General features: G+C 40.7%; 2 protein-coding genes across 10 annotated transcripts in view; one reads left to right on the forward strand and one right to left on the reverse strand.

The window, feature by feature from the left end:
• Nucleotides 1-17,284, forward strand: part of DNM1L (dynamin 1 like) — a 67,706-nt gene extending 50,422 nt beyond the window's left edge. For 3 of the 9 annotated variants that reach the window (XM_006168080.3, XM_006168082.3, XM_027768115.1), the window contains 11 exons: nucleotides 496-616; nucleotides 839-994; nucleotides 1,406-1,495; nucleotides 3,269-3,361; nucleotides 7,335-7,391; nucleotides 8,112-8,189; nucleotides 8,627-8,659; nucleotides 11,603-11,779; nucleotides 11,916-12,025; nucleotides 14,615-14,774; nucleotides 15,417-17,284. In XM_006168080.3, the coding sequence (XP_006168142.1) occupies nucleotides 496-616; nucleotides 839-994; nucleotides 1,406-1,495; nucleotides 3,269-3,361; nucleotides 7,335-7,391; nucleotides 8,112-8,189; nucleotides 8,627-8,659; nucleotides 11,603-11,779; nucleotides 11,916-12,025; nucleotides 14,615-14,774; nucleotides 15,417-15,473 (1,132 nt within the window). In that variant the 3' untranslated portion in view covers nucleotides 15,474-17,284. The remainder of the gene's footprint in view (nucleotides 1-495; nucleotides 617-838; nucleotides 995-1,405; nucleotides 1,496-3,268; nucleotides 3,362-7,334; nucleotides 7,392-8,111; nucleotides 8,190-8,626; nucleotides 8,660-11,602; nucleotides 11,780-11,915; nucleotides 12,026-14,614; nucleotides 14,775-15,416) is intronic. The other 6 variants (XM_006168081.3, XM_006168084.3, XM_006168085.3 and 3 more) reach the window with 3 other exon arrangements.
• A 1,566-nt stretch (nucleotides 17,285-18,850) lies between these two features.
• The window catches only part of YARS2 (tyrosyl-tRNA synthetase 2), a 13,550-nt gene continuing 5,438 nt past the window's right edge, over nucleotides 18,851-26,962 (reverse strand). The window contains exons 3-5 of the mRNA XM_006168089.3: nucleotides 26,327-26,482; nucleotides 25,840-26,010; nucleotides 18,851-19,188 (exon numbers count right to left, since the gene is read on the reverse strand). Coding sequence (XP_006168151.1) covers nucleotides 19,029-19,188; nucleotides 25,840-26,010; nucleotides 26,327-26,482 — 487 coding nt within the window. The 3' untranslated portion in view covers nucleotides 18,851-19,028. The remainder of the gene's footprint in view (nucleotides 19,189-25,839; nucleotides 26,011-26,326; nucleotides 26,483-26,962) is intronic.

Consider the following 26,962-nt stretch of genomic DNA (forward strand, 5'->3'; position numbering starts at 1 on the left):
GTGGCTGGAGCAGGGACTGTGTGGCTTGAAAAGCCTTAAATATTTACTGCTACTTGGCTCTTCACAGAAATGGTTCGCCAGGCTAGCCTCTACTCTAAGTTGTGAATCAGCAAAAGTAAATAAGGCACTGTTTCCTGTCTCTAAGGAGTTCATAGTTCATTTGAAGCAACTAGGGCAGAGAAAGATGTTTAGCAGTTTTTTACTAACTGATGTTTTATGTCAGAACAATGGGCCTGTAAGAGGTTTAGGTTATTATATGCACCAGTGTATATATACCTTTCATGCAATGACTCCTTTTACCATTAAAAATAGAGAAACGGGCTTATAATGACTCCAAGTTGAGAACACAGGGAAATATAAGAGAACTCAATGCAGTTGTTTATCTGAAGCTTTCTCAGAAAATGAGATGAACTTGAAGCTTATAGAAAAATTTCTAACTCATAGCTTCTTTCTCTTTTAGTAATGCTAGAAACCATATACTTCATTGCCTTTCAGATGCGGTGGTGCTAGAATTTGTTATATTTTCCATGAGACTTTTGGGAGAACCTTAGAATCTGTTGACCCACTGGGTGGCCTTAATACTATTGATATTTTGACTGCCATTAGAAATGCTACTGTGAGTATGCTTAATTTTTAAATTTTTAAAAAAGCCAAAGCTTTATTTTTTACACATATATATATATGTATATATATATATACATTTGTTAATTATACTTTGCTGCTTTGCTTTCATACGTGAAATTAAGCACTTTTCATGAAATTCCAAAAATATATTTATTTTTGGTCAGAACTAAATTACATGTAGCTATAATAAAAGTGCTAAGTTTTGTTTTTTCAGGGTCCTCGTCCTGCTTTATTTGTGCCTGAGGTCTCATTTGAGTTACTGGTCAAGCGGCAAATCAAGCGTCTAGAAGAGCCCAGCCTCCGCTGTGTGGAACTCGTACATGAGGAGATGCAGAGGATCATTCAGCACTGCAGCAATTACAGCACACAGGTGACTGGGTGGCGGGACAGGCATCGGATGAACAGTGAAGGACTTGAGGCAGTGGTTTCATGGGGTGAAGGATTCCCTTAAATATAAGGTGGGCTGAAAGTTAAAATCCGTAGTTATCTCACCTAAAGGTAATATGAAATACTATTCTTTTTTATTCTTGATAGAGCTCGTTCACATGGGTGAGAAAGAAAGAGAGAGAGAGAGAGAGAGAGAGAGAGAGAAGCACCCTCCACAGCGTTTGGTCACACCATGATCAACTTCCTCCTGTCCTCCAGCCCATTGACTTCTGGTGTTTACACATGTGCCTGGAGTGTTTCATGCCGGGGACTCAAACTGTGTTTGCCATGTAGAACCTGGCTTCTTTTGAGCAAAAATTGACTCTTACATTTTTCTTTTTTCCATCATATACAGGAATTGTTACGGTTTCCTAAACTTCACGATGCCATAGTTGAAGTAGTGACTTGTCTTCTTCGTAAAAGGCTGCCTGTTACAAACGAAATGGTGAGCTCTGCCACAGTCATGGTAATCACTATGAGAAAAAGTTGAACTTTTCAGTTGGCTGGTGTTTAGATAGCATTATGCTTACTTTTGAGTTTAGGCATGTTTCCCAGTGTGCTAGAGGAGAACTAAGTGGGTGTCAGTCTTACTTCAAAGAAAAACTTTCAATAATTCTGGTATAAAGCACATTTTTCTTTATATTTTAATTATTGTTAGCTGCACTGTTAGCCTGTAGCCATAGGCTTTATGAGGACGGAGCTGTTATTGAGGGTTGTGAATAGCTTTGCTCTATTATACAGTACCACTGACCTTAATGGAAATTTAGTTCTGTCTTCGGCTTCTGGACACTGAGCCTTTATAGCAAGCTCTTTTTACTATGAAGTACATCATGATGATTTGGTTTCTTGTAGTTTGCTTGTTTGATGACCTAATATAGTTGGCCTTCTGTATCCATGGTTCCATATCTGTGGATGCAAGAAAGATAAGATAAAAAAAATGTCGTTGCTGTTTTTTGTCATTATTGTTTAGACAACAGTAGTACAAAATACAGTGTTTGCATAGCACCTACATTGTATTGGGCATTATTTAAAGCATATGTGTAGGTTTTATGCAAACTATGCCCTTTTATGTACGGGGTTTGCACACCTATGAATGTTGACATCTGTGGTGAGGGGTGATCCTGAAACTAATCCCCTGTGTATACTGAGGGATGACTATATTATAATGTCTTAGTGACTTGCTGCTATTTTGTGGGTTGCTGCTATCCACAAAAGTTAAAATGCTGAACTTCTCAGAAATATGGGATAAACATTTGACATTGCCCTTATGCCTCTAATTGTTGGCTGGGTTTTTTGTTTCCTTTCTGGTCACTGAAAGTGCACTTGGGTCCTTGGCTCAGATGGTGAGCAAGAGTGGAGGTTTACTAAGAGTACAAAACCATCCCTGGAAATATAGAGTGTAAGTGCTGTGCTTGGTTGTCTCCTTAGCAAGGATAACCCTCAGCTTCAAATATCTAAGATCAAATTAAGCCTGATCTGACGTTACCCACTGATATCACAAAATCATTGGAACTTCATTGAATAGATCCTTTTCACCTAGTTCTAAAACTGTAAGTGCTGTTGTGTGACACCTGAATTTTATCAAGACAGTGTGGAAGATATAATAAGGGATTTATTTTTCTCTGTAAGGCTTAGAAATTCTGTAAAGGGCTAGAGAAATTAATTTTAACATTTCTTTTTGATTATTATCCCATCAGGTATTGAATAACATAATTTAAATAAGTGCTTTGTAATTAAGGCTAATCAATCACCACCTCAGTTCTTTAAATGTATCATTACCCAATTAAAGTTAGTGTCTTTAACTTATGTTTGTTTATAAACTTATTGTTGAAACTGAACTAAAACTTTGACATGCAATAGTAGATGATCTGAAGTTTATTAAGCAGAGTTGACTTGGAACTTAGATTTGTATTAGGTAGACAACTTTTTTCCCCCAACAGTAAAATACTTTTAGCCACCTAAATGTCATTTCTGCTCCCCCTCCCCCTTAGAAATGCAATTTTAGATGCTGAATATAATAATTTAAAAGCTGGAACAATGTTTGGCATAAAATTTCATCAACTGGAGTATGACTGTATAATTATCAAGTCTTTATCTAAGCTTGAGTTTCCTGTACTTTTTCAGTATTGTCTGTTGAATATGTTTTAGACATAAATTTCTCAGAGTAAAATTAGGTTGATGTTACCTTTGTATATAGCCTAATTTTATTTTTTTCTAGGTCCATAACTTAGTGGCAATTGAACTAGCTTATATCAACACAAAACATCCAGACTTTGCTGATGCGTCTGGGTTAATGAACAATAATATAGAGGTAAATACAATTCAAGTTGTCTTTTTTCTGAGATAGAAAAACTGTTATAACTCAGTTATATGGAACTTACATAGCATGGGATAACTACAGAACAAACGTCACCATTAATGCCTATTTTATGCAAAGAAATATACAGAGGTCGTTACATTATGTCCCTAAATTCAATTATCAAAACCACCTGGAGGCATTATTCTTACTTTTTGTTTATGAAACCGAAACGCAGAGAGAATCAAGGAATTCACTAATAGTTTGTGCTCACTGGAAAGACAGAGAGAAATCACCCCCCAGGGGAGCCGGCCACAACGCAGTCCCTTCTCCAGTCTCCTCTCAGGATCTTGGGCATGCAGGCTCCCAGTGAGAGTTTACGTTGCTGGATCTGGGACTTGAACTGCGGTTGACTGGACTCAGTGATGTAACCATTACACAATCTGCTGGCCCCCAAATTCAGCTCTTTGATTAAAACAGATAAAGAAAGAGCCCAAGGCCTATAAATTGTAACAGCTGTTCCTTTAGTGCTTATTTTGTTGGGAACTGTTACAGGAAATAAGCCCATCTCTTTAATGGGTATAGGAAACTTAGCTACACAGCCCAGGTGGTTCCTATTATCAGAAAAATTTCCAGAATGCATACATGAATAAAGCACTTTAGACACAGAGTGGGGGGCCAGCAGGTGGCATGGTGGTTGAAGTGCTGGACTCCCACATGGCTAACTGTGGTTCAAGTCCCGGACCTGATGGCCTGCTTTTCCACTTTCTCTGTCTCTCTGTACCCTTCTCAGGTGAGCACACATGCCCTATAGCAAATTAAAAATAATAATAAATTTTTAAAAATTTAAATAAATAACCACTCAAAGTGGACTGGATAACAGTCATACTAATAAACATGTGTAGTGGCCAGCAGGTGGCATAGAGGTTAAGGCACTGGACTCCAAGATGGCCAATGGTGGTTCAAGTCCCAGACCTGGAAATCATGCTGGGCATGTGTGCATGTATGCCCAAAAGCCAAGGAAAAGGGATTATGGTGTGGCCATCTTCCCTTGGGGGATACGGGAGGGATTTCCCACTTTCCTCCCTGCCCCCCCATCTCTTTTCCATGAGCACATGTGCCCTTTGGCAAAATTTTAAAAAATATAATAATAAAAAAAAAAAAAACAGACTGTGCAGAGAATCCCTTAGTTTAATGATTTAGGTCTTATAATAACCAACCATCTTCATGGAAAATCTGTGTCCAGAGCATTTGTCATACTGATAAGGTCCTATGTGATACGGTTTCAGATTAGTGGTTTTTTTTGTTGTTTTCTTTCTTCTTCTTCTTCTTCTTCTTCTTCTTCTTCTTCTTCTTCTTCTTCTTCTTCTTCTTCTTCTTCTTCTTCGTCTTTTTTAATGTTAGAGAACATATTTTATGAAACAGAGATGAAAGAGGAGGAAAAGAAGAAGAGAATGAGACAGAAAGAACTCCACTATGGGCCTTGGTCATGCCATAATCCTTTTTCATCCACTTACACATCAAGATCTTAAGTACACTATGTGCACACTCCTGGGAATTTTTTTTTTTTTTTTTTTTTTTTTTTTTTTTGTAAGTTTTTTGGCATAGGGTACATGCACTGGCTGGAGAGAGAGATACAGTGAGGGGGAAGGTGAGAAATCAACCCCCAGGGGTGACAGCCATGCTGCAGTCCATTCTCCTCTTGGGATTTTGGGTACACACACACACACACATATATATGCTAGGTGAGATTTTTAAAGCACCAGGTCCTGGAGTCGGACCGTAGCTGGTCATGTAGGAGCCCAGTGCTTCAACTACCACATCACCTGCTGACCCACCTGGCATATTTTTCAAACTGTAGTTGGCCATGTGCAATGGGGCTCCTTTTGCGGAGCACTTAACCTCTGCACTGTGCAGCTGGGCTAAGATCGGGTATTTTTCTATGAATGAATATGCCTCTTTTTTTTTGAGGTTTTCGCTATAGGGTGTGTGCGCTTGCCAGACAGACAGAGACATAGAGACAGAAAGCGAGAAATCACCCTCCAGAGGGGATGGTCACACCACAATCCCTTCTCCTCCATTCTCCTCTCAGGATCTTGGGCACGCACGCACACGCACCTGGTGTGAGTTTTAAACCACCAGGTCCGGGACGCGAACCGTGGTCGACTACGTGGGAGTCCAGCAACATAGCCATTATGCTAACTGCTGGTCCCAATGTGCCTGGTTTTTAAAAAATTTTCCAGAGGGCACATTTGCTTGCCGAGAGAGAGAGAGAGAGAAAGTATCTCCTGTGGGGGGAAAGTCATGCCACATTCCTTGTTCATTTCTCCCTCCTTTCAGGACCCTGGGCATGCAGGCACACGCACATACCTGACACTTAAGCCACCAGGTCCAAGTCTCAAACTGCACAGTTGAGTATGTGGGATCCAGCCACCTCAACCACCATGCCACTGCCTGGCCCATGCCTGTTGTTTTAATGACTGCAAAAGAACTCATGTTGGTATTCCTGTTGAATCTTCACAATAACCCTATGTGTGGTAAATAATATCAACAAATTAGGAAACCAAGGCTTAGATACTTTTTCAGGTTACAGTTTTGTGGGGCTATTACCTGAATTTAACACAAAAATATGACGGTTAGAATGACATTTTTATTTTATTTTTAATTTGTTTATTCAGAGAAATTTTTGCTACAGGACACATCTGCTCACCAGAGAGACAGAGACAGAAAACACGAAATCACCTCTGATGGATGATGGCCATGCTACAGTCCCTTCTCCATTCTCCTCTTGGGATTTTGGGCACGCACTCACACATGCCTAGCATGTTTCAAACCTTTGGGTCTGGGACTTAAACCACAATTGGACAAATGGGAGTCTAGTAATGTAACCATTATGCCATCTGCTAGTTTCTTCTAGAATGACTTTTAAAGGCTTTGTTTTCTATGATCTGTGCATTTCAAATGTGATGTGATTTAAGTGCGGAAGGCTTTTGTTACACATCTACACAGAGACAGTTTAAATTCTTTTTCTTTTAAAGTGAATTTTCCATCTGACTTTATTTCCAAATACACTTTCTTTTTTGAAAAACCAATACACTTTCTTTAGGGATAACAAATATCAATATTAGGAAATCAACTATACAAAAAATACTACATCTAAGAGACCAGCAGTTAGTGTAATGGCTATGTCACTGGACTCCCATGTAGTCAACCGCAGTTAGTGTCCTGGACCCAGTGGCTTAAAACTCATGCCGGGCGTGTGTGCGTGCGTGCCCAAGATCCCGAGAGGAGAATGGAGGAGAAGGGATTGTGGCATGGCCATCCCCCCTGGGGGGTGATTTCTCGCTTTCTGTTTCTCTGTCTGTCTGGCGAGTGCACGCGCCCTATAGAAAAAACCTCTCCAAAACAAAACAAAAAATACAAAAACAAAAAAAATACTATATCTAAGTCCTGGGGTAGATATATTTATTTTTGGTAACATACATAAGTGGCACTAATTACACAGTAACTAGAAGTTAACTAACATGAAACCACAAGAACTGTAACTGCCACAGCTGTGGCTCAGCCTTTCCAGCTGAACTGGTGGGCCGAACCCTAAGACATGCAGCCCACCACAGAGTGATGCCTCTGAGCATTTCGACCAGTAGAGCTCTGGACAAAGCTCTGAAGTGGAGTAAATCAGTATTTCTTAGTGGGAGAGGAACAAATACCAGTTTGCTACCCCTTATTAGAAAAACCGTGGTATATGCAGCTATTGTTACTGAAATTGTATCGTATCTCTCAGGTATGTTGGGGCAGAAAAAAAGATTGAAGCATTGGGTTATGTAATTTCTTATTTACTGAAAAATATGATAGTTATGGCATGAGTCCCAACAGTGAGAAAATAAATCTGTAAGTTATTCCACACTTTTCAATGAAGGTGAACATTTTTTATTAGGCATGTATCTCAGTACTTACTTGATCATCACTTTTTACTTGGCTTTTATAGGAACAAAGAAGAAACAGACTAGCAAGAGAATTACCTTCAGCTGTATCACGAGACAAGGTAAAAAATACTAATAAATAACACTTTTTAAAGGATATTCCTAACACCCAAAGATGGATTGGTAAGCCTCAGAATATTATTCAGTTTTAGGAGTAATTTTTAAATTATTTCTTTAATACTCCATTGGAACTATTTTATTATTTGAGTAAAGGCATACAAGTTTAAAAAAGGTTTTGATTAACTTAAAGATATTATAGTATTTCAAGTAAAACTGGAGTAAATGCTAAAAAGTAGCTTTTAAGCAAGTGTCAAGGCTTTTAATTTTTTAATTCATTGTCTTTGCCAACATTGTAAATTCAGTTGACATGACTAGTGACTTTATTATAAGAGGAATTTTTTTTTGAAGGAAAGACAACAGTGTGCATATAGCAGAGATTTTAGTTACTAGTGAAACTATAGTAATTACATATATTAAAATGTGTGTATAAAAATTGGTACCTTAAATTATTTGCCAGAAAAAAATCTTATCAACTACCAAAAATAAAAATGCAGCTTTTAGATTTGGATTTTTCTTAGATATTCATCTGAGGAAAACTTTTAAATAAGTGACAGTGGTACAGGAAATAAAGCAGAATAAACAAACTTAACTCCCATGATTACTTTTGTTTTTCATGTTATTTTACTATTTTGTTACCGAGGGGAAAAAAAAATTCAATTTATAGAATGTTTCTGAATGCAGTTTTGGCATCCTTGAATTTTTCCCTGCATTTTTGCCTTTAGTCCTCTAAAGTTCCAAGTGCTTTGGCACCTGCCTCCCAGGAGCCCTCCCCTGCTGCTTCTGCTGAGGCTGATGGCAAGGTCTGTTCTGATTCTTTCATCTAAGCCTGCATGCCTGGTTGTTTGGTGCAACACATTCTTGTGGAAATGATGTGCTGAACAGGAGAATATTAGTATGGGATACTGTGCTAAGGTCAGGTCACTTTAGTCTAACAGAAAATTTTAAATGATCTAACAACGTGCCCCAGCTGTGGTGGTGCATGCCAGTAGACACTGCTATTCCAGAGGCTGAGGTCACACGGGAGGCCCAGGTTCCATATCCAGCCTGACTTTATGAAAGACTTTATATAATCATAACTTATGAAATATGCTTGACAGGCTTTTGCTTACCACATAGAAGGTGCACCCAGAAAAAGAAGTAATCTGAAGAGGAAATTATGCTGCATTTTTTTATTATCATGCCACTGGTATTTAAATTTTGCTTGTTAAATTGCATGTTTTAACATATCTTTTAACAGTTAATTCAGGACAACAGAAGAGAAACTAAAAATGTGAGTCTCTTGCTTCAGAATGAAAACGTCGGTACTTTTGGTTCTTACTGAAATACTATCTTCAGAACCACTAAAGAACCTGTTTGTACAGTGGCATCTACCTCTTGTCGTCTGTGTTATGTTCTTAACGTTCCTTTTACCTAACCCATGTAAGATGGCTCTGTAGTTTAACATCGTTTTAATGAACAGTAACAGGCTTTCCCACTGTTTTCTGTTATCTTTAAGAAGTTTTGTACTACTTTTTTTTTTTTTTTTTTTTTTTTTGGCTAAAGGGTGTAGACAGAGAGGAGAAGAGAGAGCACCCCCATGGGGAGTGGTTAGGTTGCAATCCTGTCTCCTCCATTTTTAATCTCCTTTTAGGATTTTGGGCTCATATATACATATGCCTGGTGTGTTTCTCGAGCCACTGGGTCTAGGACTCAAACGAAATGGTCAGCCGTGTGAAATCCAGCTGCTGTAACCACAAGGCCATAGAGCCAGCCCAAGAATAGTTGTGAATTTATTATTTTGATAGGGAAGATTTCAGAGATGGAAATTGTACCTTTGAACACTTCCTCTTTGAAGGTTTTATAGTCTGTCCAGTATTAAGGGCTAATCCTCCAATGCTGCTTTCTTGTGCTTCCAGTGAGCCTGCACTTGTCACCCTAACATACAGCTTCACTGTGCTTCAGCAGCTTCAGCAAATTCAAATCGAACGGGGGACTGAGTGTTTTCTCCTAAATAGGGGAAATGAAATGTGTGAATTGTTCAGACCATTTATATTTCCAGTTTTTCTTCTATTTGGCCCCTTACTGTACAGATTTAAAATTCTGAACCTCAAATCCAATCTTGTAAATATCAGTGTTCTCTCAGCCCACTGTGCTCAGATACTAAGAACCATCTGAATCACTGCACAAGCGTCATTTCATTATGACATCACCCATAATGAGCTCAGTTCCCTTGAGATTTCATTTGATGTATCATTCATGTATAGTTAACAAGCATTTAAAATATTGGGTTGTCAGAAAAGTCATGTATTTTTAATGTTTTTCTATTCAAAAATGTGTCATGACTTTTCCAACAACCCAGTATAATGATTCATTTCTAAATGCTTAAGATAAATATACTGCTTATATTCAGCTATAGCTCACCTTAAATAACATACTAAAGACAGGTTATGGCCAGTGTTTCCATTCAACATGACACCCAAAACGGCCATAACACTCTCCTATTAAATGTATATAACCATTTTTAGATTATAAAATCTTTTTTATTAAAGAATTATTTTATTCAACTTTATTTTTATTCATTTGTTTATTTCAGTTTGACCAGAGAGGGAGAGGGAGGGAGGGCGGGGGGACTCACCCATGTGGGAATCCAGTGCCTCTAACCACCATGTCACCTGCCAGCCCCTAGATTATAAAATCTTAAAAACCATCTCTTAAATGTTGATGAACTCTCTGCTTTCCCCAGTATCATAAAGTTGATTTTTCCTTTTAGACTTTAGACTAACAAAAGTTGTAAAAACACCTGATTAATGGTAGTAGTAGATTTCTTTCAGTAGATCTTTCTCAGGTGTATAGACATTGAGGAAACTTTGGTTTATGTCACATTCCACATTTTTGGCAATTTAAAGTAAGTATCAGCCTAAGAATAAAGAATGTAGTCTTGTTATTTTTTGTTTTAGGTTTTTGCCATAGGATGTGAGCTCACCTAGGAGAGACAGAGACAGGGCAAGAAATCATGCCCCAGGGTGGTGGCAATGTTGCAGTCCCCTCTCCTCCATTTTCCTCTCAGGTTTTCGAGCACTCATGTACACAGGCCCAGTGTGGTTTTTCAAGTTGCTGGGTCTGGGACTTGAACCATGGTCAGCCACGTGGGAGTCTAGTGCCTTAACCACCACACCACCTGCTAGCCTCAGTATAGTCCTATTTTATTAAAGAGTTTCTACTTTTACCCTATGGTAATTTTCTTTACTAACATAGGAATACAAACTGACTTGAGAAATATATGAACTCTTTTAAGTTTGGAGACATGAGTTCATAGAACTTTCAGAGAGATCATAGTTCAACTAGTATTTAAGATTACTTTGAAAAAATTAAACTGCGTGGCTGTTGTTTTTCCTTATTTACTTAAAATTTACTACAGGGCGGGACCAGCAGTTTGTGTAATGGCTGTCGCTGGACTCCCACATAGTCAACCACGGTTCGAATCCCGGACCTGGTGGCTTAAACTCATGCCAGGCGCGTGTGTGTGCGTGCCCATGATCCCAAGAGGAGAATGGAGAAGGGATTGAGGTGTGGCCATCCCCCCTGGGAGGTGATTTCTCGCTTTCTATCTCTCTGTCTCTGTCTCTGGTGAGCGGACATGCCCTGTAGCAAAAACTTCTCAAAAAAAAAAAAAAAATTTACTACAGGGCACGTACACTTCCCAAAGAGAAAGTGAGAAAGTACCTTCTTTATTTTCCTGAAAAGATGTGGCGCGCATGTGTGCGCACGCGCACACACACACACGCTCCAAGCTGCAGGGTCCAGGACTTGAATCACAAAATTGGCCATGTGAGACCCAGCTATCTTAATCACCATACCAACTGTCTGGCCCACTTTTTTTCATTATGTGTGTTTGTAGCTTTGTTTTTAAGGGCAGTTTATACTTTCCTACCAACTAGTGTTTGAGGGTAGGGGAAGAGGAAATATTTTGATAAGTCAGCAAATGATGAATAAAAAGGAATTAAGTAGGACCCAATTGGCTGAAGCCTTGCAAACAATTTACAGCAGACCTACGTACTTAGACAGTTTCGGGTTCCACTTGTGCCTGGCACCCACCATCTCTTTCTGACCCCATTACCTGAACAGATTAAATCCAGACGGTATTGGTGTGTATTTTCACACTGTCAAAGACAGCAAGTTGCTTAGTCTATTTCAGGTATGTGGTTGGTATAGGATTTGGATTTTTTTTTTTCAGGTTGCATCTGGAGGTGGTGGGGTTGGAGATGGTGTTCAAGAACCAACAACAGGCAACTGGCGAGGAATGCTGAAAACTTCAAAAGCTGAAGAGTTATTGGCTGAAGAGAAATCAAAGCCAATCCCAATTATGCCAGCCAGTCCACAAAAAGGCCATGCTGTGAATCTGCTGGATGTGGTAATAAGCCATGAGAACTTGGTTTAGGTCTAATAAGATGATCAGATGAGTAGAGAAACACTTCCAAAAACACTCCTCAAAACCTTACTAACTTTTGAATGGTAAATGTAACGTTTCCCCCCCTTACCCCATTTAGCCGGTTCCTGTTGCACGAAAACTATCTGCCCGTGAACAGCGAGATTGTGAGGTTATCGAACGACTCATCAAGTCTTATTTTCTTATTGTCAGAAAGAATATTCAAGACAGGTTAGTACTACTTAATGCAAATCACACACTATAATACTGCTGGATTATTCCATGAATTGTTTTGCCTTTAAAAAATTTTTTTAAGCTAGTTTTTATTCTAAATGAAATAGATTCTCTGAGCCAAAGTGCTAACATAGAGTAACCAGGCCCCAGTATCAAGCAGAAAATTTACTAAGAGGCCCAGCTGTGGTGGCACAAGTAAGTGGGCTATGCAAGGGCTGAGGCTGTGTAGGAGGCCCTGGTTTGGTTCCCAGCCCAGCCTAAGTAGGCTTGGTGCAGACACCTGTGGTCCTACTTAACTGGGAGGTGGGGCAAGAGGAACAGGACATCGGTGAGACCTTGTCGGTGAGACCCTCTTGAAGGTCTTTCTCCACCCCTACCCACACATATGCGCCTTCCCTCTCTCCCTGCCTCCCTCTAGGTCTCATTAAAACAAAAAGCTACTAAGAAGTGAGAGATATCCTTTTGTTCTGACTGCCACATTTTTAAGTCATTTAACAGGATATTTTTTCTAGAATTCAATTTAGTTAGTTTTACTCATTATTTCAGCTACCTAACACTGACTTGCATTTTTAATTATTTGATCTGGTTCTCCAAGGTATCGAATACATGCTTTTCACTGGAAATATCTATTTTCTGTTCTAACTCAACGTTTTCTCATGTGTCCACTGTCTGATGTTTCCTTCTTCCATGTTGCCTGTGATGTGATTTCATGCAGTAACAGGGAGAATAAAAAATGAAATTGTGGGACTAGCAGGCGGTGTAGTGGTTAAGGTGCTGGATTCCCACATAGTTGACCTTTGTTCAAGTCCCAGGCCTGGAGGCAGAAATAATTCTTTGTGTTTTGCACTGTGATCTAAAGAACAGTAGGCCTTAGCTTTTGTTTTCATTCTATGAGATTTTTTTAAAGATGGAATTTATATACCATAAATTCCTAAAATAAAACCCTTTTAAAAAGTGTTTTAGGGGACCCGCAGTTAGCGTAATGGCTATGTCGCTGGACCCCCATGTAGTCGATCATGGTTCGCGTCCCGGACCCGGTGGCTTAAAACTCACGCCAGGCACGTGTGCGTGCCCAAGATCCCGAGAGGAGAATGGAGGAGGAGGGATTGCGGCGTGACCATCCCCCCTGGGGGGGTGATTTCTCGCTTTCTGTCTCTGTCTGGCGAGCGCACGCGCCCTATACGAAAAAACCTCTTTAAAAAAAAATTTTAAAAAAAAGTGTTTTAGAAGTTTTTAGTGGGACCAACAAATGGCATAATGGTTATGCTGCTGGACTCCCACATAGTTGACCATGGTTTGAGTCCTGGACCTGGCGGTTTAAACTTATGTTGGGCCCGTGTGCATGTGCGCCCACAATCCTGAGAGGAGAATGGAAAAGAAAAGATTGCAGCATGGCCATTCCCCCCCGTGGGGGTGATTTCTCACTTTCTGTCTGTCTCTAGCAAGCACATGTGCCTTATAGCAAACAAACTCTCTCAAAAACATTAGTATATTCATAAAACCACATACTTAACCACTGTCAAATTCTGTAACATTTCAACTACCCCATAGAGAAATCCTGTGCCCTATTAGCAGACTTCCTGTTTTGCTCTCCCTCCCATTCCTGGCAACCACTAACCTATCATCCCCATTGATGGGCCTCTTTGGGGTTTTTACATAAGTGGGATTGCACTAATATGTGGCCTTTTCTCTCTGCTCCTTTTACTTGCAATGTTTTAAAGGTTGATCCATATTGTAGCATGAATCAGTATTTTGTTCCTTTTTGTGGCAATATCATATGGTATAACATATTTTGTTTACCTGTTCTTTAGGTGACAGGCATTTGGGCTTTTCCCACTTTTTAGCTGTTATGAGTAATGTTCATTATAGAGCTTTGATAGATGAAACAAGGTAAAACATCAGGAATTGTGGCTTTTCTTTTTAAAGGTTTTGCCATAGGTTGTATGCACTTACCAGAGAATGGGAATGTGAGAAATCATCCCCCAGAGGGGCAATCCCTTCTCTTTCATTCTTTTCTCGGGATTTTGGGCACATATGCACATACATATCTGGCATGATTTTCAAGCTACCAGGTCCAGGACTCAAATCAGAGTTGGCCATGTGGGAGTTTAACACCTTCACCACCACCACCACCACCTCCTGGTCCCAAATCCTAATCTTCTCCCCCCCCCCTTTTTTTAAAGAGAGATTTTTGCTATAGGACGTGTGTGCTTGCCAGAGAGACAGAAAGCAAGAAATCACCCCTGGGGTGAATGGCCATGCTGCAACCCCTTCTTCTCCCAGGATTCTGGTCATGCATGAACATGTGCCTGGTGTGACTTTCAAACCACCAGGTCTGGGATTCAAACTGCAGCTGGCCATGTGGGAGTCCAGTGACATAATCATTATACCATCTGCTGGTTCCAGTTGTGACTTTCCTTGATGTTTGATTGCAATTAAGTAAAAACATGAAGGTTAATTATGGCATTAAGGAAAATAACTAAAGTAGTATTGTTATGTAACTGTGATCATCTGAGGTCAGATTCAAAGCCCAAATTTTAGAGGCAGAATTGTTGCCAAAATTTTCAATTTGGTTTTGTTTTGCAGTGTGCCAAAGGCAGTAATGCATTTTTTGGTTAATCATGTGAAAGATACTCTTCAGAGTGAGTTAGTAGGACAGCTATATAAATCATCTTTATTGGACGATCTTCTGACTGAATCTGAGGACATGGCACAGCGTAGGAAAGAAGCAGCTGATATGCTAAAGGTATTCTGACTTGTAAAATTTTTATCTTTGGGCTGTATATACAAACACACACACATAACAGTTTAAAATGTACTCTGGGCAGAGCCACAGTGATGTGTCCTGCTGAGATGCTGTGCTCTGCAGGTTGGGATGCTGAAGCCACATGGGAGGCCTGGGTTCGATTCTGGTCCAGCCTAGAGACAGGGTGCAGAAGTGTGCACTTGTCATCCTGGCAACTTGCGAGGGCTGAGGTGGGAGGATTATGAACTTGAAGCTGGCTGGGCAACGTGAGACCCTGCTTAAAAAAAACAAAAAAAAAAAACAAAAAAAACAAGAGCCAAGCATGGTGGTGCCAACCTGTGGTCCCAGAAGGGAAGGTGAGGCAGGAGGATTATGATAGTAAGACCCTGTGTATGTATATACCATACACATATGTATGGTATATACATCTCTCTCTTTATATATATAGAAGGCTGTCAGAAAAGTCATGACACATTTTTGCATAGAAACAGAATATGTCATGATTTTTCCCACAACTCAGTATATAGTCAAATTCCAAAGATACTGGTTAAAGTCTACCACATATAAATTGGAGAAATTGCCATACATAACTTCATGTCTTAACTTTGTAAGAATTTAAAGTTGTTGTTTCCTTTAATACAGGCATTACAAGGAGCCAGTCAAATTATTGCTGAAATCCGAGAGACTCATCTTTGGTGAAGAGAACTATATAATACTGAGACTTTGTTGACTCAAAACTTGCTAGTTACTGCCTACCTGAGTAGAATTTTATTTATGAACTCCTGTGTATTGCAACGGTATGGATCTGCTCATGTGCAGACTGGCTATAAACTGAAAAGTGTACTCTGTATTACAGAACAAATCACACATTTAATCCAAATAATAAATGGCTGTTTCTAAAGATTTCCAGTATATATAAAATATATTGAGTCTGTCTTGTGACAGTTTCATTTGAACTTAAAAAAGAATTGTTAATGTTCCAGTTGTACAAAGCAGTTTGCCTGTGGATAAGATGACCTGTGTAATCTGTTAGTAGTCTTACAGCTGCTGCCATAGTCCTTCCAGAAGAAAGCACCAAGACGATATTTCATATGACTAATGCATGCACTGTATAAACTGATCTGGCTTTAAAAGATGTGGGTTGGCAAGTTCCTCATGTAGAATCACTGTATTCCACCTGTCCTTCGATTTACAGTTTGAGCTTCTCTGCAGCCTTTGATGTGTTAGTAAGAAAGCTGAATGCACAAGAGGATCTGTGACGTTGACCAAGATGTGGTGTGCATCACTGTGTAGTGACATGGCCCCTCCAAGTACAAGTCCACATTGCCCTAGCGCGCTGAAAGTGAAAATACTTTGATTCTTACCCAAAAAGCATGAATTCCAGCTTCCTGCATTAAAAATCATCATCTAGACTTGATTATAGTAAGACCTGGTAATGATGGCCAGTTCCTTTTAGTTTTACAGGACCCAGTGATGACCTAAAACTCTCCTCAGTTTGCAGACATAGCAGTGGTCCTTAAGGTACAGCTCTAAAATGGGACACTTACACCAGGCTCTAAAGATTCACTTTGAGGTAGGGCTTAAACCATCTTACCCTCTGTGTAAGTATTCATTGCTAACAGCTACTTTACTTCATATCAACAAAATACATTAGGATAGTGGTATGGAAATGTGGGTGGAGCTTTGTTATTTAAAGAGAAACGTCTGGACACACACTCCTTAAGTCTTACTGACTATGAAATAGCAGTGGGGGTGGGAGGAGAGGCTTAGGACATACACATTTTTAAATTCAAATTCCCCAGGTGATTCCTATTATGAACTACTACTATATTACAAATTTCAAGTTATGGGTAGAAATCTTTAATACATCTAGCTTCATCTCTAACATCTAACAAGTTATATACTGCAGACATTAACATTTTTTGCCAAGTGACGCTGAATATTCATGAAGGGCTACTGGCAGGAAAATACATGTAAGTTAACTTTACCTCTGTTACCCATTTACTAAAAATGAGCAGGCTCAGCAACTTATCTCAAACAATCAGGTAAGATATGGTACTGCTCTGACTCTTCAACGGTACCATCTTGACAGAATACAGAGTACCAAAATGTTTCTTAGCACACTTAAAACTTACTCTGCCATTATTAAAGATCAGTTTTGAAATTATAGCCATCCATGTTTTATTTTTTTCAGGTAGATCAGTTGACTACCATTCTGGCCTTCTGAATTTATAAGAAAAAAAGGGAAGGAAAACTTACTTTTCTCCAGCATATCAAACAGATTTCAAACTGAGCATGCTGGCTTTAAAGACGCTATGGTGATGCACTTGCTAGTACTACACACTCTGTACAATGAAATATAATGAAAAAGAGGCAAGAAACTTATGGAAAGAGAAAACCTTTCTGTGCTGGCCCTTAAACTGAGTGAAGTTCTGAAATGTAGAGATGACATTTATAATAGATACCTGTATGTTTTGCTGTGTAAATAAAATTGCTGGTATGAAATGATACTCAAATTTGTCAATAAATGAATTCTTCCTAGCCTCCCAAAGAAAGGTTTAGATAAACTAGCTTTTAAACACCTAAATCTACTTTGGGACATGACAGTACAGCTTACCAGGAGTTTTATGACTCTCTTCCTAACGAGTCTCATAGTTCACCAAGGTCTTATCTCTCCATGTTGTATGTGAAGACTGACTGCTTGCTTCTGAGTGAGCCAGGTAGTAAATGGCTAGGATTTGAACACTAAAAGCCATACTTTGCTGCCTATAAGGTTTTCAGAGGAAGTATGATTAACCATTTCATGCGGGTGTCACCTGATCCTTAGGGGAATGAGGGTGCTATTTATTTTTCCGATGTGGAAACAGTTTTGGAGAAATTGTTTAATGTATGGAAAGCTGACCTCTTTTTTTTTTAAAGAAGTGATTAAAAAAATTGTTAGTCATGTACATTTGCTGGAGACAGGGAGAAACAGAAGGACAGTAAGAAAGCACCCTCCCATGAGGGATGGTCACACTGTGGCCCCTGCTCCATTTTTCCCTCCTTTTGGGATTTTGGGCACACATTCCCGGTGTTTTGTTTTTCCAAGCTGCTGTGACAGGAACTGGAACTGCTTAATCGGCCATGTGAAATCCAGCCAACTTAACCACCATGCCACACACTGGCCCATTTTTGCAATTTAAGTCAAATGGTCTCATCTAACTCCTCTCCCTCTTTTCTCCTCTTTAGAACTAGATGTGCTTGCTAAACAACCAAAAAATTAGAATTTTGGGCTAGCAGGTAGCATAGTGGTTAAGGCATTAGGCTCAGATTCCTACATGGTCAAGTACAGTTCAAGTCCTAGAACTAGTGGCTTGCTTACTTCCTCTCTCTCTCTTTCTCTCTTTTTCTCTCTGGTGTGCACATGTGCCCTATAGCAAATTTTAAAAATAATAATAAATATAATCAAACAATTCTTCAAAAAATTTAGAAATTTATAAATTTCTAGTAACATTTCCCATCTCTTTTTTGTTCCCCCAAGTCAGATGGGTACTGTTACATTACAAGGTTTGAGGTAAGTACAGCTCACACACTAGTGTGAAAACACAATCTTCTCTATGGTCTGGTAGTTAAGATGGCTAGATCCCACATGGCTGACAGTTTAAGTCCCAACCTGGTAGCTGGAGAAATACAACAGAAACACACGTGCATGCTCAAAATCCCAAAAGGATAGGGACAAGCAATTGTGGCATGACCATTCCTAATGATGGGGTGTCTTCTCTTGCCCTCTGCAAACACATGATAAAGCTTATGAACCACAGAAAGATCTAGCTGTGAACATTGGAGGAACTGCTGGCGTGTAACAAGTATGCCGAATGTATGTGTGACTGCTGAGATCAATGCTCCATAGCTGATATAACCAAATCCACGGTTACTTACACCTCCTTGCTGCTCCCCTCCTCAGTCCAAAAAGTGCAAAACAGAAAAGAGCAATTCTTTCATGAATTATCTTTTTTTTTAAGAGACTAACACTAGACATTATGGTTTTCGATGGCAGTCCTTAATGTTTGTGGATCAGAAAATAAAATATCCCATCATTAAACAAACACCTTATTTATTAACCAACTCATAAAAATAAAATTACTCACACTGTAAGGCCTAGTCCATTCTGTTTTTCTGATCTGTGTAAATGAGGGTCTAAGTTCAGGAGCCAACACTTTATGTGTCTTCAGAATGAATGATGTACAAGCCTGTTAGAGCCACAAGGATTTTTCATTATAACTGAAGCCATTTTATAATGTAGAAATTCCTTTTTCCTATTTTAAGTAAAGAAAGTCCATTCTTGAGAATATGTTGTCCAACAACTAAAACACTCTCAGGATTTGTTACTTGTCTGTGGTTTATACTGACTCCGCCTTCTGTTATCATCCGATACCTAAAAAATAGAAACGTTAAATGAGGTAAGACCTGATCATTTTTTAAATTGATTTTATTACTATATTTTTAAAAATTTGCTATAGGGCACAGGCTCGCTAGAGAGAAAGAGAGAGAGACGGACGGACATAGTGAGAAAGCAAGCCACCAGGTCTGGGACTGAACCACAGTCAGCAATGTGGGACTCCAGTGCCTTAACTACCATGCCACCTGGTGGCCCCAGAGAACCAATCATTGTTGACTGCCTGCCACCAAAAAGAAACCATACTTCACTTAAATTTCAGGGGTTCTCCAACTAAAATAATTTAGTGCTGGAGTGTTACTTTCATATTCACTAGATTCTGCCTCACTTTAATGCTCTTAGAAAATAGCAGATAAAAGGTGTAATAGTAGGTTTGTTTAGTGGAGAAAACCAATTTAGTTATGAGTGGGATAGCTCATAGCTCTTGATGGAACCATTTCGTTGGTAGTGGTTTTTAAAATGAAATGGGACCAGACTGTAGCACAGTGTAAAACACAATACCAGGGACCAGCAGTTAGCATAATGGCTATGTTGCTGTACTCCCATGTAGTCAACTATGGTTCGAGTCCTGGACCCGGTGGCTTAAACTCACGCCGGGCATATATGTGTGTGTGCCCAAGATCCCAAGAGGAGAATAGAGTAGAAGGGATTGCGGCATGGCCATTCCCCTGGAGGGTGATTTCTCGCTTTCTGTCTGTCTCTCTGGTGAGCCCACGTACCCTATAGCAAAAACCTCTCAAAACACAAAAACAAAAAAACCACAATGCTTTGTGAGGCTGACACACATGGGAACATTCAGGTTTGCATCTGGAGACCTCACTGAGTACACAAGGCATGGCCTGCACCAGTTCCAGGACTGGGTGGATCACTGTCAATTCTGTTGGAAGTACTGTCTCAGTTTCTCTTGCTCATGTAATACATACACAAACTTTAAAAAAAAAAAAAAATGAAATGAGGGGCCGGCAGGTGGTGCAGTGGTTAAGGCGCTGAACTCCCTTGTGGTCGGTTTGAGTCCTAGACCTGGTGGTTTGAAATTCACGGTGGGAGCATGTGCATGCGTGTCCAAGATTCTGAGAAAAGAACAGAGAAGGGATTTGGATCACTATGCAAATAGTAGCAAGCTGGCAAGAGACATAAAGACAACTAGATGAACAATGACAAACATATTATGATTAAGTGCTATAAAGGACTAAGAGAAGTTGCAGTTGCTCTGGAGGCCCCCTCTCCTTAAAAAAAAAATCAAGAAGACACCAGGCCTGGCTCAGTAACATGCTGATGATAACACTACTCAAGAGAACCCAGATTCTGCATGGCAAGCACAGCTGAAGTCACCAGCACAGTGGACCTGAAATATGTCAGGCACACACACCCAGGATTTGATGGACGGGAGGGAGGGAGTCACAGTGCACCCTCATAGAGGGTGCTTCTTCTCCCTCTGTCTCCCCCTAAAGTGCATATACTCTATTATTTTAAAAAAAAAAAAGATCCAAAAATAGAACAATTCTGTTTTTAAAAGCTACCCATGAAATGTATGACACAGCTACTGTGTTGTTATATCCTAAGACATCGTTAGGGAACTTGCTTATGAAACTGAAATAGCCCTGCAAATTACATTGAGACTATGCAAATAATATCAATTTCTTTTTATTGATAGAGACCATGTTTGTGGAGTGAGGGTGAAGGGGGAAGAAGGAAGAGAGGCACCCTAAACAGCATGTTGTCATGCTGTGATCCCTTTTCTACAGCCCTCCAGGATCCAGGGTGCCTGAGTCAGCCACATGACTTCCAGCCTTACAGGGCACTTGTATTACCACTGTGCTACAATGGCTGGGCCTATAGCAAATGATTATCCCATTTTAACTTTAACTGTATGTATGTATTTATTTTATTTTATTTTATTTTATTTTATTTGACCAGAGAGAGAGAAAATGAGAACATAAAGCTACCAGGTCCATGATTCGACTCACACTTAGCTAGCCATGTGAGAGTCCAGAGCCCTCACGACCACACTACCTGCAGACCCCAGAAACATTTTCTTAAAAACAAAATCAGAGGACCAGCCTGTAGCCTGGTGGTTAAGTGGCTGACCACATGGTTCAAGTTGTGGGCCTGGCAGCTTAAACACACTGGGCTCATGTGTACATGTGCCCCAAATCCCAAAAGGGTGGAAATACAGATTGCAGTGTGGCCCCTGCCCCATGGAGGGGAGTGCTGTGTTCTTCCTCTTCCTCTGGAAAGTCCATGCACCCTCAGGGAAATTACAAAAAAGAAAAGAAAAAAAAACTGAGGGCCAGGTGATGGTGAAGTGGTAACACAACTGCACCCACAGGAAAAGGTCCTGGATAGCAGATTAGGACCCCCTCTAGGCATGCTGGGTACGTGTGCATCCATGATTCAGGCTGGCAGGGACGGACAATGGAACACGGTGTGAAGATGCCGCTGGGGATGCCACTCTGTTCTGTCTTTTGTGGAAGAAATAAACTTTAAAACATATATTTTTAAAAATTAAATTGATTTTAGAAATGGAAAATCAGTAACTGATCTAATAAATTCTAGATTACTAACTGAAATCTGTGACGACACAAAGTATATAGATTGCTTTTTTGCTTGTTTGAGGATTTTGCCATGGGGCATGTGTGCTTGCTGGTGAGAGATGGGACAGGAAAGTGAGAAATCACTCCCTGGGGTGGGAGATGACCATGCTGCAATCCCTTCTCCTCTTGGGATCTTGAGCATGCACGCACACACACCCAGCATGACTTTTAAACTGCCAGGTCCAAACAGTGGTCTGTCATGCGGGAATCCAGTGCCTTAACCACCATGCCACCTGCTGACCCCAAGTATCCATATGTAAGTTTAAGTGAAGTTATCCAATTCAATAAACATTTTTTTTTTCTTTTGGAGATTTTTGCCTTAGAGCACATGAGTTTGCTAGAAAGAGAGAAAGAGAGACAGAGACAGTGAGAGGGAAAGTAGGAAATCATCCGCCTGGGGAGATGGCCCCGGGGGATTACCCTTCTATTTCTGGGATCTTGGGCACAGACACACACATGCCCAGCATAATTTTTAAGCCACTGGTCTGGGACCCGAACCACAGTCAGCCACATGACAGCCCAGTGACATAACTGGTGCCCAATCTGCTGGCCCCAAGCACTGAACTGCAAACTGACAGAAATATATAGACAACGAAATGAACAATGTGATTAAGTGCTATAGAGAAGGATGAGAGGAGAAGTTACTCCAGAGAAACTGATTAGATGGGTACGTGAGGGCTGGAAACATTCCTGAATAAAGAGCACCTTAACTGGAAGTGTAGCAGTTACCTTCACAAAAAGGGAAGGAAACATGGGAGAAGCTAGAAAGAGGTGGGATTTGAGAGGAAGAGAGATTCAGAGCATGAAAGGCTTTTGGAGTCCTTACGAAAGGCAAATGTTGGTTTTCTCTTGTCTGAATGTGCTACCAAATAAAATTAAGGCACTATTACTGAGTGCGGTTTTATACAACAGTAAAATATTTTCTAGTTAAGGAAAGATTTTTCTTTTTGAAAATGCTTGTTTACTGCATGGTTCCTTTCAGATTTTACATCTAGGCTCACCTTTGTTGTAGAGTACTTTAACAAAGAGAAACTGGCATTCAAATATGGCTGGCTGACCAGAGCTGCAGAGGTTTTCTTTTTAGATTTTTGCCATAAGGTACCTGTACTCACTGGACATGGAGAAAGGAAAAATGAGAAATCACCCCCTGGGGGGATGGTCATGGTGCAATCCCCTCTCCTCCAATCTTCTCTCTGGAGTTTTGGGCACACACACACATGACACACAGTATGATTTCTCAAGCCGCTAGGTCCGGGACTTGAACTGTGTTTGACCATGTGGAAGTCCAGTGCCTTAACCACCACACTCCCAAAGACTTTTTTAAGTAAACGTTTCTCATGTATTAGCCCAACACTGAGTTAGGTACCATAAAGAATAAAGACAAGTGGAACAAAATCTAAGCCCTGGGGGAAGAAGTAGTCAGTGAGGAAGAGGGATAGGAAAGCAGAGATGGAGAATTCTGGTTTCTCAAGTAACCAGATCCAGGATTCAAACCAGTGTCAAGACGTTTGACCCAAGATGATCCAAAAGTTGCCTCCACTTGAATTTTCCTTCTCTGGAACTTCTCATGTGGCCATTTCATTTTGCTGTTCTTGGTCTTTATGAAATGGGGATAGGTCACGTTCCCTGTCTTACAAGTCTTGGAAATCAACTAGAAAAACGAAATGTTTTTGCTATAGGACGCATGCAGTTGCTGGACAGAGAGACAGAAAGTGAGAAATCATCTTGCATGGGGGATGGCCATGCTGCAATCCCTCCTCTATTCTCCTCTTGGGATCTTGGGCACACGCGCACCCATGCCCGGTGTGAGTTTTAAAGCCACTCCATCTGGGACTCAAACCGCGATCAACTGTGGGAGTCCACTGATATAACCATTATGCCACTGCTAGTCCTGAGAAATATATTTTATAAACTAATCTCACAATTAGACAAAGCCAGAATTAGACCAAGTATGACATGTGTCGGCAGCTCTTCTCTCTCTCCTTCAGTTCTAGGGCTCCTAGGAAGGTGAGATCCCAGGAGGTGGGCTTTCCACAGCTCTGCTCTGATGTGCATCAACAGTGAGAACCCAACACACAACACACAACACAGCTGGGGCATTTCACAGCAGAGATCAGACAAGTTTCCACTCCTTAATAAAGACGTGCTAGAGATGAGGAGGAGGAGACAAAGACTACTTGTGTGAAGGCAGAAGTCTCACTGCTTGTCATGATTCCCGTTTATTTGTGGTTATGCTCTAAAAATTATTTCCTAAGGAAATTCTTCTTCCACCCATTTCCCAGACTTGCTTTTTCAAGGCATGGATGGGTCGGGGAATATGAAAGATTTGGGTCATCTTAAAGTAAGAGGTTTAAAAGTATTTTGTTGCAGTGACCCAAATCCACACGTGTCATTTCTTTATCAAAATCCCATGTACTGCTCTTGCCTGGCAGTGAATGTTGGGGAGCTGAGGCACAAGTGAGGAGGAAGGGTCTTCCTGAGAGTCAGGGAACGTGAGGGAAGGGAACATGAACATTCACAGGCACCTTCACTTTGTATGGCTCCCCTTCTGGATTTGGCCATAAGGGGTGAAAACAAGTTTTGGTTGTGGGTTTTTCCAAAAGGGTCTGTTGAAAAGATTCTTTAAGAGTACTGGGAAGGAAATTTGTTCTGTAAGGAGAGTAGTTATAAGGCCATATGCGCAAACAAAAAGGATAATTAATCAGCTGCCAAGAAGAGGATCTCTTTCCAAAGAAAGAAATGTGTTGTTTCTTTTAGATTTTTTGCCATAGGGGGTGTGTACCCACAAAGAGAGAAAAGGAAAGTGGGAAATCACCCCAAGGCGGAATGCTGCAGAGCTGAGGCCCTGCATGTGGGTTCTCGGGCCAACAAAATACAGCCAAAGACCTCTAATGTCATCCCAATTCAAAAAATTTGGACACCTCTAATGTCAACCCAATTCAAAAAAATTGGACACCTACTTGAAGACCACTGGGTATTTCATATCACTTTCTGCATTCAATCTGCTACAAATATCTCACGTCCTGCAGCCTGGACACTGCTGTATGTCGACTAGAAAGCAGACAGCATGTGAGTAGACTGCTTCCTTTCAGGAAATAGTATTTTAGGCTCTTTGCTACAGTTTCCGGATCACATTCTACATTTTGTTTAAATGTAGGGAACAATGGGACTTAGGTTGTAGAACATAAAAAATACAACCATGGGACCAGCAGATGGCGTAATAGCTACATCACTGGACTCCCATGTAGTCAGCTATGGTTTGAGTCCTGGACCTGGTGGCTCAAACTCATGTCAGGCGTGTGTGTGTGCGCCCAAGATCCCGAAAGGAGAATGGAGAAGGGACTGCGGTGTGGCCATCCCCCCAGGGGGTGATTTCTTGCTGTCTCTCTCTGACTTTCTGGCGAGCACACCTGCCCTACAGCAAAAACCTCTCCCCAAAAAAATGTTATCAGGGGCCAGACAGTGGCATGGTAGTTAAGGCAGCTGGATTCCACACGGCCGACTGTGTGGTTCAATCCCCAGACCCAAATGGCTTGAAAAACAAGTTGGTACATGTGTATCTGTGCCTAAAACCCCAAAAGAGGGAAAGACAGAGGAGAAGAAATTGTGGTACGACCATCTCTCATGGGGGTTGCTTTTCTAGCCTTATCTCTCTGTCTCTCTCCAGCATGCGCACACAGCCTCTGTCAAATTAAAAAGAAAACAAATGGGGCCAGCAGGTGGTGTGGTTAAGGTGCTAGACTCCCACATGGTTGACTGCAGTTCAAGTCCTGGACCTGACGGCTTGAAAATCATGCTGGCACGCCCAAAATCCCAGGAAAAGAATGGAGAAGGAACTGGGGCACAGTCAACCCTCTGAAAGATGGTTTCTCACTTTCCCTCTCTCTGTCTCTCTCTCTAATGAGCACATCCGCCCTATAGTAAAAACCTAAAGAAAAAAAAAGCATCAGGAAATCGGCCTCTCTGGAAACACATGCTGTGAATCACAACATTTAATGGTGAATTAACTGTGAATTCAAAAGTGAAATAATCTTACCCTCGGGGGCCGTCTGGAATGGCATTTGCTTTGCGGCATGTATCTAGGACACTTGTTCCAGGGTCAAGAACTAATTCAGAAAATGAAGCTTCTTTAAACAGCTCTTTTAACTCCTGATCAGACATGAGCTCCAGCGCGTCTATGCTACTGTGATACAGGGCTTGTGTACACCTGGAAACACATCGAAGACTGCGTTAGGTAAGGGCTCACTCCAGTACCTGCCCTAGTCCCTACTAACCAATCAGGGAGCATCACTCTGTCTTAGAGTAGTTTTTCAAACAGCAACATCTATCTAGTATATTGTATAATTCATTAACTTAATCCAAAATCATCTTCCCTTCCAGTAAACAGGAGCTATTTTAAAGCACTGAAGTCAAACACTGACAATGTCTGTGGGTGACAAACAGCAAGCTAATCCTCGGTGTAGCTCCAATCTTCTCCAGGCTATCGCTAAACGTTATGATGTGTTACTATTGTAAAAGCCCACCTTTTAGCAGAGCCCAGTCCTTCCCGCCCATGAACGAGCTTGGTCACTTCTGCAGCCAGCCGTTTCTGGGGAGCCCGCTTTTCTGGCTCTTTGATGTGCAGCTGCATAATGTGGTCAATTTCTGGAAGAGGCAGAAAAGTGAAGAGCTTCAGGTACCTTTGGGACAAAACATAAAATGTTACATATATTGCATATGTAATTTTTATTTCCTGCCCCTTACCCTTTATAAAAATTCTGCTTATAATTTTTTTTAAGAGAGATTTTTTTTTTTTGCTATAGGGCGTGTGTGCTCACTGGAAAGACAGAGAGAAAGAGAGACAGAAAGCAAGAATTCACCCCCCAAGGGGGATGGCCATGCCACAATCCCTTCTCCTCTCAGGATCTTGGACATACATGCACACGCACCTGGTCTGAGTTTAAGCCACCGTGTCAGGGACTCGAAACATGGTCGACTATGTGGGAATCCAGCAACGTAACTATTATGCCAACTGCTGGTCCCAAATTTTCCATTTTTAACTATGAAACATAAAAAAAATGTGAACAAACACACTGAAACTAATCTGACAGCCACGGACCTGTACTTCTTCTGTGAGCCTGATGACATGGGAAGGTTTGACATTGGTGTCTAGACACGTC

Source organism: Tupaia chinensis, unplaced genomic scaffold (genome assembly GCF_000334495.1).
Source record: "Tupaia chinensis unplaced genomic scaffold, TupChi_1.0 Scaffold145519_1, whole genome shotgun sequence".
Lineage (NCBI taxonomy): Eukaryota > Metazoa > Chordata > Mammalia > Scandentia > Tupaiidae > Tupaia > Tupaia belangeri.